The sequence below is a fragment of the Lissotriton helveticus genome, chromosome 6 (genome assembly GCF_964261635.1).
Source record: "Lissotriton helveticus chromosome 6, aLisHel1.1, whole genome shotgun sequence".
NCBI lineage: Eukaryota > Metazoa > Chordata > Amphibia > Caudata > Salamandridae > Lissotriton > Lissotriton helveticus.
The window spans coordinates 1,837,949,492-1,837,964,210 of NC_136067.1; the positions used below are offsets into that span (position 1 = coordinate 1,837,949,492).

At 43.1% G+C, this 14,719-nt stretch overlaps 1 protein-coding gene across 1 annotated transcript in view; it reads right to left on the reverse strand.

Moving 5' to 3' along the window:
* The window catches only part of PACC1 (proton activated chloride channel 1), a 157,059-nt gene that overhangs the window by 79,540 nt on the left and 62,800 nt on the right, over positions 1–14,719 (reverse strand). The window contains exon 3 of the mRNA XM_078647116.1: positions 13,485–13,694. Within this exon, the coding sequence (XP_078503242.1) occupies positions 13,485–13,694 (210 nt within the window). The remainder of the gene's footprint in view (positions 1–13,484; positions 13,695–14,719) is intronic.

The window sequence follows — 14,719 nt, forward strand, 5'->3', positions numbered from 1 at the left end:
CATCACCCCGCAGAACATTATGTCGCAGTGGAAAACAACGCGGTTTTTGTTATTTGCCGCCTGAACCCGCCCATACCCCTGCCCCCCCCCCCCCCCCACCCGTTCCTCCAACACAAAATCTTCTATTTTTATTTCTTTTTTGGGGGGTGTGTGTATTCATTTTCTAAATGGCTTACAATGAAAGCCTGTGTTTTAATAAATCTTACATTTTAATCTTTTTAACAGTAAATGGGGTGGGGGGTGTATAAAAGGTGTCCCCCCCCCCCCCCCCCCCTCCATCCATTTCGCCGTCTCTAGTCCAGCTGGCCAGACGTGGGAGCAACGTTCCTGCGCACCGACCTCCGCCATTAAAAGTAAGTCACCCGAAGTAATTGCTCCGATATTCCCGTAATTACAGCCTTTACACCATGGCCAGACAAGGGTGAGAAGTTGCCTTTCCGAGGCAGGCCTTTAAATTTATTATGTATGTGTTTCTGTTAATAACGCAGTGAATATGAAGCCCGGTTTGGGGTAGGGGGTTGTGCTGTTCCTGAGCGGGTTACGTTGGTTCTACAAGTGTGATGTCAGTTAGGCCCAAGCTGAGAACGGCACTCAAGTATGTTTAAAGCAAAGATGTGCCATATAATGTATAGCAGGATATCCCCTCTCCCCAACATGGCCTCACTCCCGATGTAACAGGCTATTGCTAACTCCATCGATGATCGTAGACAGCAAGGCACCTGAAATCACTACTTTGCTGATGCTGTTCGCAGCTTGACGTGACTAACGCCACCTCTAAGGGCCCCTTCTGCATAGCATATTAACCGAGCTGCCTAATCTTCCTTCCACCACTTCAAAACATCCAATGTATTACTTTAGTTCATACAAAATTAGTAACTCTTCACACCTACCTCCGCTTCGCTGCTCTAGATCCAGCAGGTGAACCCTGGACAGTGACTGATGACCTCCCTGCACTGCAGTTGAGCAAATTTAAATCCACAGTTTTCAGTGAAAAAGGTGGCTAGTGAGGAGTGCAGGCCTGCACTACGTTTGCACTTTCTAACACCAGATACTGCTGGTGCAGTTCTTTACCAATTAAGCTCTGTAAACCCGGGGAACACCATGTACAATGTAGAGGATGTTGCCAGACGGATAGCACACACATCCTTCCACCCAGCCTTCATCCATGCATCCATCCATACAGCCATCCATTCAATCACCCACCCATCTGCCATCCATTCATCCACCCATCCATGCATCTATCCTTACAGCCATCCATTCATCCATCCGCCATCCATTCATCCATCCACCCACCCACTCACCACACACACATCCTTCCACCCAGCCTTCATTCATGCATCCATCCACCCTGCCATCCGCCACCCATTCATTAAATCTGACATCTGCGCCATTATAACATATGTAGCGCTGTGTGGCTTTTCCGCATCCATGCAACCATCCAGCACCTATCCATGCATCCATCCACCCATACACCCATCCATGCATCCATCCATACAGCCATCCATCCGCCTATACATGCATCCATCCACCCATACACCCATCCATGCATCCATCCATCCAGTAATAAAAATGTAATGTAGCGCTGCACTTTTACTTTTGGGGAGTTGATAGGAGGCTCGAACCGTAGTTGACAACACCAAAGTCGGCAGAGCTATCCGTCAGGCCACATCCTCTCGCTGTCATCCGGCGCAGTCATTCGAAGATATATGTTAGCCCATTTTTAGTAAAAGGCCATTTGCTTCTGTTCTCCTTTTTTTAAAAGTTTTGTGTCACCCCTTTTCCGTTTTGTATATATAATAATATTTATTAGCCCGTTTGTCTATGTATTGTTACTGTTTCCGTTTAGTATAATTGTAAATTATTGTAATTGAAAAGTTTTGTGTCACCCCTTTTCCGTTTTGTGTCACCCCTTTTCCGTTTTGTATATGTAATATTTATTAGCCCGTTTGTTACTGTTTCCGTTTTGTATAGTTGTTAATTATTGTACTTGCAACATAAATGTTAGCCCGTTTCCGTTTGCATCCTTAAAAGTTCTGTTTTTATATAAGTCGCATTTTCTTGCGTTGTAATGGCATGTTAACATCGCATGCATTGTAATTGCATGCGATGTTAATGCCATGGCGCCGTTGTAGCATGCGCACTAAAAGGCTGCGATGCCAACGACAATGCGATGTAAAAGTCGCGGCGCGATAGCACCGCGATGTATTTACATCGAAGTAATGGGTGTTTCCCGAAATACCCAATTACCATTAATAGTCGCAGGAGACTTTAATGTCACCTTCGAACCACTGGGGCAGGAGGACCTGTGTGGTAGAAGGGAGGAGGAGGAGTTATGGTTTATTCACCCTTTGGACCTTACTCCTATTAAGAAATGGTCCAAAACAGCTCTGCAGCTCAAAGCAATAACCCTCACATTTGGCTTGGGGGCTACCCATTGGGAGCCCCCAAACCAACTCTGATAAGTCAGGAGCAAATACTTTTAATCAGACCACTAATAAAGGCCAAATTGATTATTTTCTGTTAGATTTGAGACTATGGCCCAAAGTTATTCAAATGGTTGTAGGATCCACTAAGGAGAGCGATCACAATCCCCTCGATCTAACTCTAATCTCTTCCTGGACTAGACGCCTAAATTCCATTGTTACTACTCTTGTCACCAGGGTGGTTTATTCCACCAACGATAATAGGCACCTTCAATGGGCACTGTAGCAATGCACCCGGAGAAGTTAGACCTAGACTGATGCTCAGTCTGCTTGAACCTCTGGGTGATCTCGCCAAGATTGCGGACTGTCACACTAACTTTTTTTACTTGTCGGCTACTCATTATAAAATTCAAAGACAGTCATGGGGTGAAAAAAAAATCACAGTTTGCTTGGTACACGCGAGAGTGCGGGTATATTAGAAGCCAACTGGCCACTGCAATTCATTCAAATAATGTGATCCAAGTGAGGGAAATCAGGCGGTCCTACAAGAAAATGATTTCTAAGGCCAAAAAGGATTGGGAAGTGGAGCGTTGGTAATTGATCAGTGATGCGTGCGTGAAAAAAGATACACAACGGCTCTGGCTTTTAGTAATTAGGGGAGAGGAAAATAGGTCCCAGACACCTGACAATAATATTGCTGTTGAGGAATGGCATCGTCATTTCTCGTCTCTATATACTGGGGAGCCTCTTCATGTTAACAATGATCCAACAGTCATTTATGACTGTCCTGAGATTGATGGGTTTTTCACCCTAACTGAAATAAGGTCAAGTATTAATGCAATTAGTAGATCTAAAGCCCCCGGACCAGACGCCATCCCATAAGACTTATTTCTCAACAACTATGAGAATTGGTCATTGTATATTCTGGCCCAGGTCAATGGAATAGCTGCTGGCTCTGCAATTCCATCCTTATGGAAAGGGGCTGAGGTAATTCCAGTGTTTAAGAAGGGCGATTGCTCAATGCTTTCGAATTACAGACCCATTAGCCTGATAGGCAGTGCCCAAAAGGTCTTTGCCAGAACACTTCTTATGAAAACCAAACTTGGATAGAAGACAACAACATTCTGTCCCCCTTTCAAGCCGGGTTTAGACAGAGAGTCAGCACTGTCGATCAGGTTTTCCGCTTCTTACTATTAACTTGGAAGACAGTGATAATCTCCAGGGGAAGCTTATATGTAGTTTTCATTGATTTACAGATTGCATTCGACCTTATTCCCAGACACAAATTATGGTGTGTCTTGAAGGATATGGGTATCTCTCCTGAAATCTTAGCACTGACCATTCGCCTGCATGAGAACAACAATGCAAGGGTACGCTGGGGTAACCAAGGCCAACTATCAGACCCGATCAGGGTCGAGCGAGGGGTCAGAAAAGGGTGAGTAATGGCCCCCGCTCTCTTTTCACTCTTTATCAGTGGCGTTGTACAGTTTCTTGCTGAGAGCCCAGCAGATTCACCAACTCTGGGGGGGTGGAAGGGTGGGCAAGGTCGCAACCTTACTTTTTGCAGATGAAACTCTGATAGTTTCCAAGACCCCGAGTGGCTTGCAATTCCTTCTAAAATGCTTCGAGTCCTTTTGCGCGCTAGGAGGACTTGAGATAAACACAACAACGACCAAGCTCTAATTGATTAACCCTCACCGATCCTTCAAGGGGAAGCTGTTTCTAGAGGGGAAACCTCTAGAGAGAGTGAGTACCTTTGACTATCTAGGTGTCACTCTCTAGGACGACCTTTCCTGGAGACATCATGTTTAGAGGCAGAACCTTCAACTAAGGTGAATCTCAGGGGCTCTGATTAAAGAGCATAAGATTTAATCGGACAAGCCAATAGCCACCCCACTATGCATTTATGACCACAAAGCAGTGGAAGCAGCTCTCTATAGTGCGGCACTCTGGGGGTGGAAAAACTGGATTCACTCATAGTGACCAAAAATAAATTCTTGAGATCACTTTGCTCCCTTCCACAGAGTAATCGCTGAGACGAGACAATATGGGTAGATTTTCAATTGCACAAAAAGCACAGCTACGCCCTATGCTCTTTTGGCTGTGCTTAAAAACCACCCCTGAGCTGCGCCCATATGTTTCTGCTTTGGACAAGGTCTATGCCCTGGACCGCTATAAGAAAATTGGCTGGCTTACCAGGGTGAAATCACTATCATGGGATACCGATACTCCAGAATCTCTTCCGACAAAAGGCCAGGTCAAGAAATATTACTGGGACTGGGTGGCGCAATCTCTCATTTTCCATCCATAAGAGGGTCGCTTGACACTTGATTTCAAGGATTTCAAGATGGAAAGCTCCTTCTAGCAATATTTGGAGGTTATCACAAATCCCCAGGATAGGAAACTCTACATGCAATTTAGATTTGGTTCCCTTCCTGTTAACACTATTGTTGCCTCCTGGTGCCAGTCTTCTTCCTGATCCCAGCTCTTTCCAGGCTGCTCTCTTGCAGCGGAGTCCATCAGTCACTTCCTTTTTGCGTGTCCTAGGTAACACTATTTGAGATCTAGGTGGACAGCTCCTGTTTGTAGACAGCTAGGCACACGCTGTCACAGTGAACCGTTACATATCCTAAAATCTGATTCTAGCATATTAATGGTCTGTGCTGTTACTAAATTTCTAGGCACAATGTGGATCAGTAGGAGGTACGCATTGACCACGCAATTGATGTAATTCTTACGTTTTTTAATATTCTTAAATGATTTTACACATGTATCTGACTGGCTTTGAACTAATCCTAGAACCGTATATGCATGACGGGTCATGCCGTTAAATCCTACATGCTAGACTTTTGCTGAAACAGTTCTTTGATATAATCTTAGCTGTTTTTATTACCTTTTTAAAAATTCTGTTTTATTATTTGCATTGGATGGTTTGAGCTGAATTAGCTTTCTGAAATTAGTAATCTTTGCACTTTAGGCACTGGCGCTTTTAAGGTATTGATTCGATAACTGGGGATACGGCTGATTTTATCAATCCTAGGTACCTGCTTTGTATGTTGGTTATTCATTTTTTATATTTGTGGACTTCTTTCATCCCTCAGAGTATTAGGAAGTCTGGACTCTCAAAGGAAAAATCTTCATGTCATTCCAGATTACCACTTTATATTTGAATGTTCTACTGTCTCTGTATTGTACTGTATGCATGTGGCACTTTTATGGCCACAACGGCCGAAATAAAGTTATTGACTGACTGATAATAGCACCTGTGGATATGTTTCTGTACCTGCTTAAAGAATTACCAGTCTTTAGAATTTTTGCACATTAATACATATTTTAAATGCACTGTCATCTGGTTATCCCGTGTTGTACAATGCGTGCTTAGCTTGACTATTCAAGAAAGGGAAACATAATTTACCGCACATGCGAAAAAAAGGCATGCCATTACAACGATTGGGTTGTTGCATCGCATGCCATTACAACGCAAGCCATTACAACGACTTGCTGTCGGGGTCAGAAGCTGTTTTATTTAAAATCCAACACCTTCCCTACTGTTGCACAGACTGAGTTGGAAAAGTAAATTATACTTTCATCCCTCAGAGTATTAGGAAGTCTGGACTCTCAAAGGAAAAATCTTCATGCCATTCCAGATTACCACTTTATATTTGAATGTTCTACTGTGTCTGTATTGTATTGTATGCATGTGGCACTTTTATGGCCACAATGGCCGAAATAAAGTTATTGACTGACTGATAAAAGCACATGTGGATATGTTTCTGTACCTGCTTAAAGAATTACCAGTCTTTAGAATTTTTGCACATTAATACATATTTTAAATGCACTTTCATCTGGTTAACCCGTGTTGTACAATGCGTGCTTAGCTTGACTATTCAAGAAAGGGAAACATCATTTACCACGCACGCGAAAAAATGCATGCCATTACAACAATTGGGTTGTTGCATCGCATGCCATTACAACGCAAGCCGTTACAACGACTTGCTGTAGGGGTCAGAAGGTGTTTTCTTTAAAATCCAACACCTTCCCTACTGTTGCACAGACTGAGTTGGAAAAGTAAATTATACTATTCCAACATTCAGCGCCCCCCTACAGCAAGTCGTTGTAATGACTTGCGTTGCATTGCTATGCGATGTAACAATGTGGACGCGTTGTAATGGCATGCGTTCTAAACGCATGTGTTATAACGTGGCCTATTCTTCAAGAAAGCATAGGCTCAATCTGAAGATGACATGACCAAGCAAGAACTGTAGATTTAAAAGTCAGACTTTTTCAGCATTCTTTATCTTGCGGCCTTCTCACGTCCTTACGAGGAGAGTCAGGCACTTACTAATTGGTTCTATCTGGAGTATCTATTTGATCACAGATTCCGTTCTCCGCATATTGCTTTGAGAAAAACTACATTATGATTACTGAGTGTTGAAATACTAAATCGAGCTTGGAATATTTTTGATGCTTGGTAGCTAATTTTTCATGGTCCAATCTCACCACTGACTTAGTGCCCAAGATGTACTGCCTGAAGAATGACACGCTAAACCAGCAAGCCATTGGTTCCTTTTAGCACATGGAGGCATATGGAAATGTGTCTTCTCGCTCATTTAACTTCCCATATCTCCAATAGGTGGAGGCAGATGTTTCAAAACATGCCTTCCCTCTGCACTAGGACAGTGCTTTGCCGTGGCCAACCTTCTTTTACCTGTATATAATGCTGTTCTGTCACAGTGACTCTTTTCCATTGCTCTCATTCAAGAACAGGTTCTCCTGGAGATCACCAAGAAGGTAGGAAGGCACTGCACAACATTATCTCCTGAATGCAAACCCTGCTATTTGAAGTGTACACAACAAAACAGTGAGATCCTGTGATGCAGGGTGCACACTCCAATGCATTTCCACAATCTCAACATACATACACTCAGATGCACACACATGCACACACAATATGTTAAATAGTGTATGTGGCACAATGCAAAAATTGAAAGTAGCAATTTTGCATGATTGACAATAAAACTATGCATATTGTATTGTCAAGTTGTCGTATATATATATTTTAGGGACCGCTCCTTAAATATAATTTCCACTTCGGAATTTACCAACCAGCATTTATTTGGTCTTTCGAGAGCACATTATGCAGGGGAATCTTTCTGTTTCCATTTATGCTCTCTTTGATTGGTTAGGTACGTATAAATGCATATTGACACTGCAGATTTAAAAGTCAGACTTTAAAAGTATTCTTGATCTCAGTCTTCTCACGATCTCACAACACTGAATCAGATGTCACAACTGGTTATTCATATGCAAGGAAGCTCATGGCATCACAAATAAACAGGAGTCCTGGAACAGGCCAATGAAGAAGGGCCTGAAAAGAAGAAGACAGACCTATACCGGGCACGAATCTACAAACTATTCATGTTAACCTGCACAGGAGCAACACACTGGCCGAAACTCTCTCCTGTAAAAAGACTGGCAGGCATTCCCTTTCAGTCTGCAACCTTGCTATTGGTAAAAGGAGACCCTTGTCCCCCAGGGGGGAAGGTCAATGAATTCCAGGTCCTGAGAAGGCAGTAAACTGGACTTCAGATAGATGATCTGGGGACCACGCTTGACCAGAACTTGACAAATAGATCTCAGGATGCTAACTGCCTTTTCTAGTGATGGAGATTTGATGTGTACATCATTTGGAATGGGTGTAGTAGAATTCCTTATTTGTAAAGTGCTGCCATAACATAGGTAAACACCACTAGTGTGATTAAAGGCCAAAAGGTAAAACTGGTGCTGTGAATGAACCCACGATAAAAACAACATTAGAAGTTCCAGAGGAGGTGAACCGAGATGTGCAGGTATGCTACTAAAATTAACTCTATCCTCTGAAACCTGGCCTTTCTTCCAGGGATGATCAATTTCTTAAGGATTAGATCTCAGAAAGCCAGAGTAGAGCCAGATACTTCGAATGGGCTGGAGCCCACCAGCTCAAGACCGCGCATGAGATGATGGGGCACAAATTCGAAGTGGGACCTGTTGAAAAAAGCTTGAGAACAAATGACTTCCATTGTTTAATCTAACTAAGGCTTCAGAAAAACAGAAAGAGCCTCCTCTAGACCCGGAAGGGTGAGGGTTCATAGCCAGACAGCTGCTGGAACATCCTAACAGTAACAAAATACCATTGAATACTGGGTAAGCAAGCATTTGCAATGCAATAGGTCTCGCATTTACACGTGTTTAAGCTATTGGCATTGTAAATGACAATGCCTTTTATTTATGTTTTTAAAACAAAAATAAAAGGCACTGTTATTTGCAATGTCAATAGCTCAAACTCGCTTAAATGCGAGACCTATTGCATTGCAAATGCTTGTCTTCTGTAATGCAAATGGTGCTCATGTAAAGCGCTCCGATACCTTTGGGTCAAATTTGCGCTATATAAACCTCTGAGAAAAAAAAAAAGGTAACGAGCCAGTGGCTGACCCATGCTGTGGTGCATCGGAGAAAAATGTAAATGACAGCTGCAGGGGTATTTGGTGGGTGGGGTGGTCTGTGTGTGTTTAATCTAGACATAAAAAAGTGATGGGTAAAAACCTTGAAATAAACCTCAACCAACAATGACTACTTGGGATGCAGTGGTTCCGCCATTTTTGCAGACCATGCCACTCTAGACAAAGACAGTCACAGGTAAATCTATCTTGGGGTTGCTGCAACAGGAACTGTCCGGCCTGCCTGGTAGTCCAGGTAAGACAAGCAACAGAACTCAGCTTTCGGTCTTTCGCGCCCCACGTGCCCTCGCAGCTTGACCCCTACCTCCTTCCTCACAGACCGATAGTCGCCTTACAGGGTTTAAAATGCGGCGGCACATTGACTCGAGCGTTGTATGACAAGTGTGCAGCCGCGTGTTCACGAACTGTCTCCCTTGTCTCGAGAGTGCACGAATAGGGAGTGTGCTTTGAATGACAATATGATGGAAATGCAGGGACTGCATTAACCATAAAGCAATGGGGGAATGGTTAAAGGCAATGCTTAGTTTCAGCCGTTGGTTGCGGTAGGCGGGCTTCCTCACTCGTTTTAGGGGTCCGGCATTTAATTTTCATCTTCAGATTTTGACCCTGAGCACGAGAAAGAAATGTACCAGGAGGGAGAGAAATATGGGAAAAGAAACATAGGGAGAAAACGGGGGTGAAAAAGAATCTGCAAGGATAAGATAAGCCTGCCGAAGTGTAGGGTGGTGGAAGACAAGGGTGGGAATCCAAGTGAGCCAGCCTTGGTATTGGGCAAACGTTGGGGTCCCTGCACTTCTGATTTTACAGACTAGGCTTAGCTTCACAGAAGCCGCTGCCACCCCGCCCTACAGAAGGCACACGAGTGTGTACATTACATGCTGGTGTGTCTGAGAAAGACTAAAACTCGGGGTGCCACGTTCAACTTCCAGCTCGAATCAGTCCTACAAGGCGCCACAGCGTGTTAGAAAAGATTAGAAGAAAAACATCCTCATCACAGCTTTTCTGTGTTCATTGGAAGTGGCTCGAAACCTCCCCAAAATGCAAGGCGGGTTTTTAAAATGTATCACAGTTCATCATACTGCCCCTAAACTCCATCCTGCTGCTCCCAGAAAAGGGCAAGTTAAGTGCTCACCTCACGGTGCTATTGTGGCACAGGGAAGAGTGCAGGTGATGACGAAACCGGAAGTCAGGCAGCCTTCGTTGGGGAATGGGCGGGTCCTGCTAAACAAACAGGAAGCAACCGCTGGAGAGGATGTCCAGAACCCTGAAGGCTCCATGCTGAAGTCCCGGCCCCATCAGAGGGACCGGGCGAAGAGCGAGGCAGACGGCATGGATGGCACCAGAGGCACGACGGGGCTCCGGAGTCGTGCGGAGAGCCCCACGGTGTGGCAGGAGATAGCCAGGGAACCTGCAGACCAGTGAGACGTCTGTAATGCGCATGCTGAAGGAGAGGCCATGAGCGTGCACATCGGCTGTCTGAAAGAGACGCCATGAGTGTGCACATGGCCTGTCCTGCCACTTCAGCTAACGCTGCCGTATGCATTCACAGCTGATGTCTTTGGAGCGCATGCACCTATCTTGTCCCGCATTGCTAAGCAAAGCGGTGACAATAGATCTCGCTAATGCGAGCAGCGCATGGTGCTGCATCGCTAGCCGAGACCTATAAAGGCCTTCGCAAGAGCATTACAAACAGCCCCTCACACAGCAGATTGCTACAGAAAGGCAACATGAGCAGTCCATCTGCGCCTCATCAACCAAGTTCTTATGGAGCGTGACATGTCACCTGGTGACCACTGTGATAATGATATGGGTATCAGTGAATGGTCAAGGACACATCTGCAAGAAACCTTATTTGGAAATCCAACTCAATCATGTTTTTTATTCAGCCCGACATGCTACTCTATTCTTCAATACATGCCCCATCTTCTAATAGACCTTCATATAATGGAGAAAGCCTGGGAATCACTGATGTGCAATCAGTCATATGGGACTCAACATCAGGGATCAAAATAGCTCCAGCACCCCCATAGTGAGCGCACCCTGCTACTCCAGGCACCTTAGGGAAAATGCATCATCTGAAATCTTACGTGTCCATAACAGCAGCCTCTACCTCTGAACATCAGAAGCTTAAGAGGGATCAAAATGCGGAGAAGCTGGAACATGTGGGCAGATTTATTGAAAATAGTGCAACTCTATGCAGCAGCCAAAGTTGCTACACTACGTTGGTTTGGGGAAGAGAGCAGTGCAGAGCCGTACTTACAAACTCTTTGGCACTGCTGCTCTCTTCCCCAGCACTATTGCACAAACAGGCTGCCTAGTACAATGTGATGTTCAGCATAGGTTTTATACTGGAAGGGACTCTTTCTTAACAAAATACTATGCTTAGATTCACTTTAAAACTCTTCACACATTAGATGTGTGCAGTACAATGCCCCACACGTGCAATGTGTTGGTATGTTCAGCTCCTAGGATTCTGAAATAAAGATGAAGAGTATCCTCTGAGTGTAGAGCTAAGTACTCACTATTTCCCTCAGTGGCTTTTTGACCTACTTTTGCTTAAAGAAGATGCCATTTGGTAGATTACAGTGCAACAGATTCAGAAGCACGACAAACACACCCCAATGGAGCTGACACAAAAGAAGGTCAAGCACAGGTCTTGTGGGAACAATTTTCTGTGAACTAAGATCTTCTATTACAAGGCGCAACATAAATCTAGCCAATGTTATGGACTTTGTACAGAAGGTAAAAGAAATTAGAGATTTCTTGCATGGTCTATACAGGAAGGCAAACTCTACTGAGGACAAACACTTCTCTATAGAAGGCTAAGATGAGTCTATTCCTGCCCAAGCACCAAATTCCAAACATGGTCTGATCCAAATGCAGATCACGGCTGCCTTCTTGAGCAATAATATTAAAGAGACCAGCAAAGTGTAGTTTTCCCTAACCTACTTTCAAGAGTGCAAAAGTTCATAGTGGCTGCTAGATCTCATCTGGAAGAAAAGGTTGAATTATTAGAAAACAGGACACGCCGGTCACACCCATCTGCTGATACTGGCCTGAGGATTCGGACTACACTCTGTGGGACCAGCTAGAATTAATAAAGAGGAACATAGCAACACTCAATCTAATGCTCACAGAAATAAAAGAAATACTACTTAGAGATGCTGTGAAAAATGAATTAGCTTACAGGGCACGATTTAATTTTACCAAAATATGGCCATTCGTGCTTGGCATCCCAGCTATGGTTAAATATGTTAAATCAGCCAAGCTTAATGTGTCACACAAGGAAAAAAATTGTGACTGATTATGATCTAAGCTATCACTTTTTAACCTTTAGACTTCTGTGGACCCTCACTTAATCATTCCTGAAACCCGAAGACCACCACAGAAGCATTATTGGATCCAGGGACCCCCGAGGAGCCATTACGGGAAGCTCGGGACCCCAACCAAAGCATTTTTGAGGATTTGAACCACAAAACAATACACCAATCTATACAGAAACAAGCATTTGTCACACAAATAAATACATATTTTATGTAATTTATAAGCAAATATAAAAAAAACATTTTTGAAATTTTAGTAGGAAGGTTGAAGCTTGTTTAAATTCAATTGAGTCCACTCATCTTTGCTACTGTATTCCGTTTAATGCACTTGCACTGCTCCCATAAATCCTGAGGTTTCAAGCTTAATTTTTAGCCTCCAAATTCAAATTACTTCTTATTAACAGAATGTTTTTAAATTTGCAATTGTACTTTTTGCTTCTTTATTTAAGTACACTCACACTTAATCTATTAATGTTTTTTCATTTTCTAAGTGGTCACGGACGCCCTGCGTAAGCTTTGCGGACCCTCAGCAGTCCCCAGACTACAGGTCTAAGCAATTAAATACAAAGGGAAAGGTTGGGCTAGAAAAACCATTACCAGCAACCCTTTCTGCTGCATGTTGAGTTGGTAATTTAGGAGGATAACAGACAGAAACATTTGTCCCACGACTAATTACTGCACCTGTAAGGCATCAAAATGCCTCTGAAGACATCTCTGATAATTCCCAGAAGAATCACACGCTATTATTGCAGCCGCACTCCTGAGTAATTATTAGAAATTAGAAAATGTTTAATGGGGAGTGAAAATGTTCTTTGGATGTTATACAGAATACATTTTTTACAATTACCTTCCTGTGTAGTATAGAAATAGTATTTCATCCAATAAACCTATTTAACATAACAAATATGGTATACACTACAAAAAACAAATACAGAATAACTTACTCACTACAACAATGAATGTAGTTGCAGTGAAAAATATCTTTTTTCACGATTCCCCACTACCGGACAGTATGTCTAGATCATTATCTTGCTCCCTACCCACACATACAAATTTCCTTTAACACTGAAACTGGAAATTAGTTCGAAATTCTTTTCTGTGGCGATGAAAGAAATGCTGTAGGAATAAAGATATCACATTTGCTGTACAGGTAACAGTAAGACTGGGAATACCACCTACCTGACATACATGGTGCTTTCAAGGTATGGTCTGTAGGTCCAGAATTGTAACAGCAGACTTACCGGGAGCATCATACATCAGCACCTCCTTGTAAGAGACAGACATCACCGGGTGCTTGAGTTTATCCTTGAAGTCTGCGATGGTTTGGTACACGAGGAAAACTGCGACGCCCATCAGCATCAGGTAGATGAAGATCAGAATCACCGAAAACACGTTCTTCAGGCAGGTCCGGCTGAAGCGGATTGAAGGGCTGTTCCTTCCTGATTCAGAGTCTAAAAGGACAAAGGAAAAACCCAAAGAAAAAGAATGGACAAAAATGATGGCTTAGGCTTTTGGAAAGTAAAGCGGCTTATGGAGCTTTACTAACATGTCTCAATGCATATTTGTAAACTGAGATATTATCCCACACAAGACGATTCTTGCATAAATTGTACTCATTAATGGTGAATTAGCACAAATGAAGATTGTGAGTGTGGAGCGAATGCTCGCACAGGTCAAGGATCTGAGTGGTGAAGTGCAGTAATGTGCTCCAATCAATAAAGAAGGGTTAGATAAGAGAAAGAAAAAATAAATGCAAAAGCGGATCTACTATAACATCTAACAGCACTGTGTGTCAAGCCATGAACAAGGAATATTTCATACATGCAAAATAAGTCACTGTGCAAAGTGTGCAATCATTCCAGATAAAGGCTAATCATAGTATGATGCATGGATGAACCACAAGGTTGTGGCCATGGGATGTTAGTGTTGTGTATCAAGGACACTAATCTCCTGATTATGAGGTGGCCGGATGGAGGCGAGTTATTTGGAAACACACAATTAATATCCATATCCTGCGGTGTTGTATTTACAGGGTGCAATAATACCTATGTTTGAGTTTTCCATGTGAAAATGAGGAATTACATACATTTGTCACTTTCCTGACTGGATTTTGAATGTCTTTACTGGGCTTTCTTTGCGTCAAGTCAATTGGCTTTTTTTGCGTCAAGTCAAGCCAATGAAGGTGAAGATTGCATGGATTATGTCCTGACGGCAAATCATGGAATTGGATCCCCAGAGATTGCAACTCAATAGCTCTTTCATAATTAGGGCCTACGAGACACTTGATCATTTTCCATGCAAATCACCAATATATAAAGAGACACAGATGGGGTAATGTTCTTGCTCTTAATTGGTCATCATTTTCCCTTATCTCATCTACAAACTGTCCTAACAAAAGACCATGTGCTGCAGATATAAACTTATGCACTTATGTGTCTGTTAGGGTGCTCAATTCACAAGCTAGGGTTCTTCATCA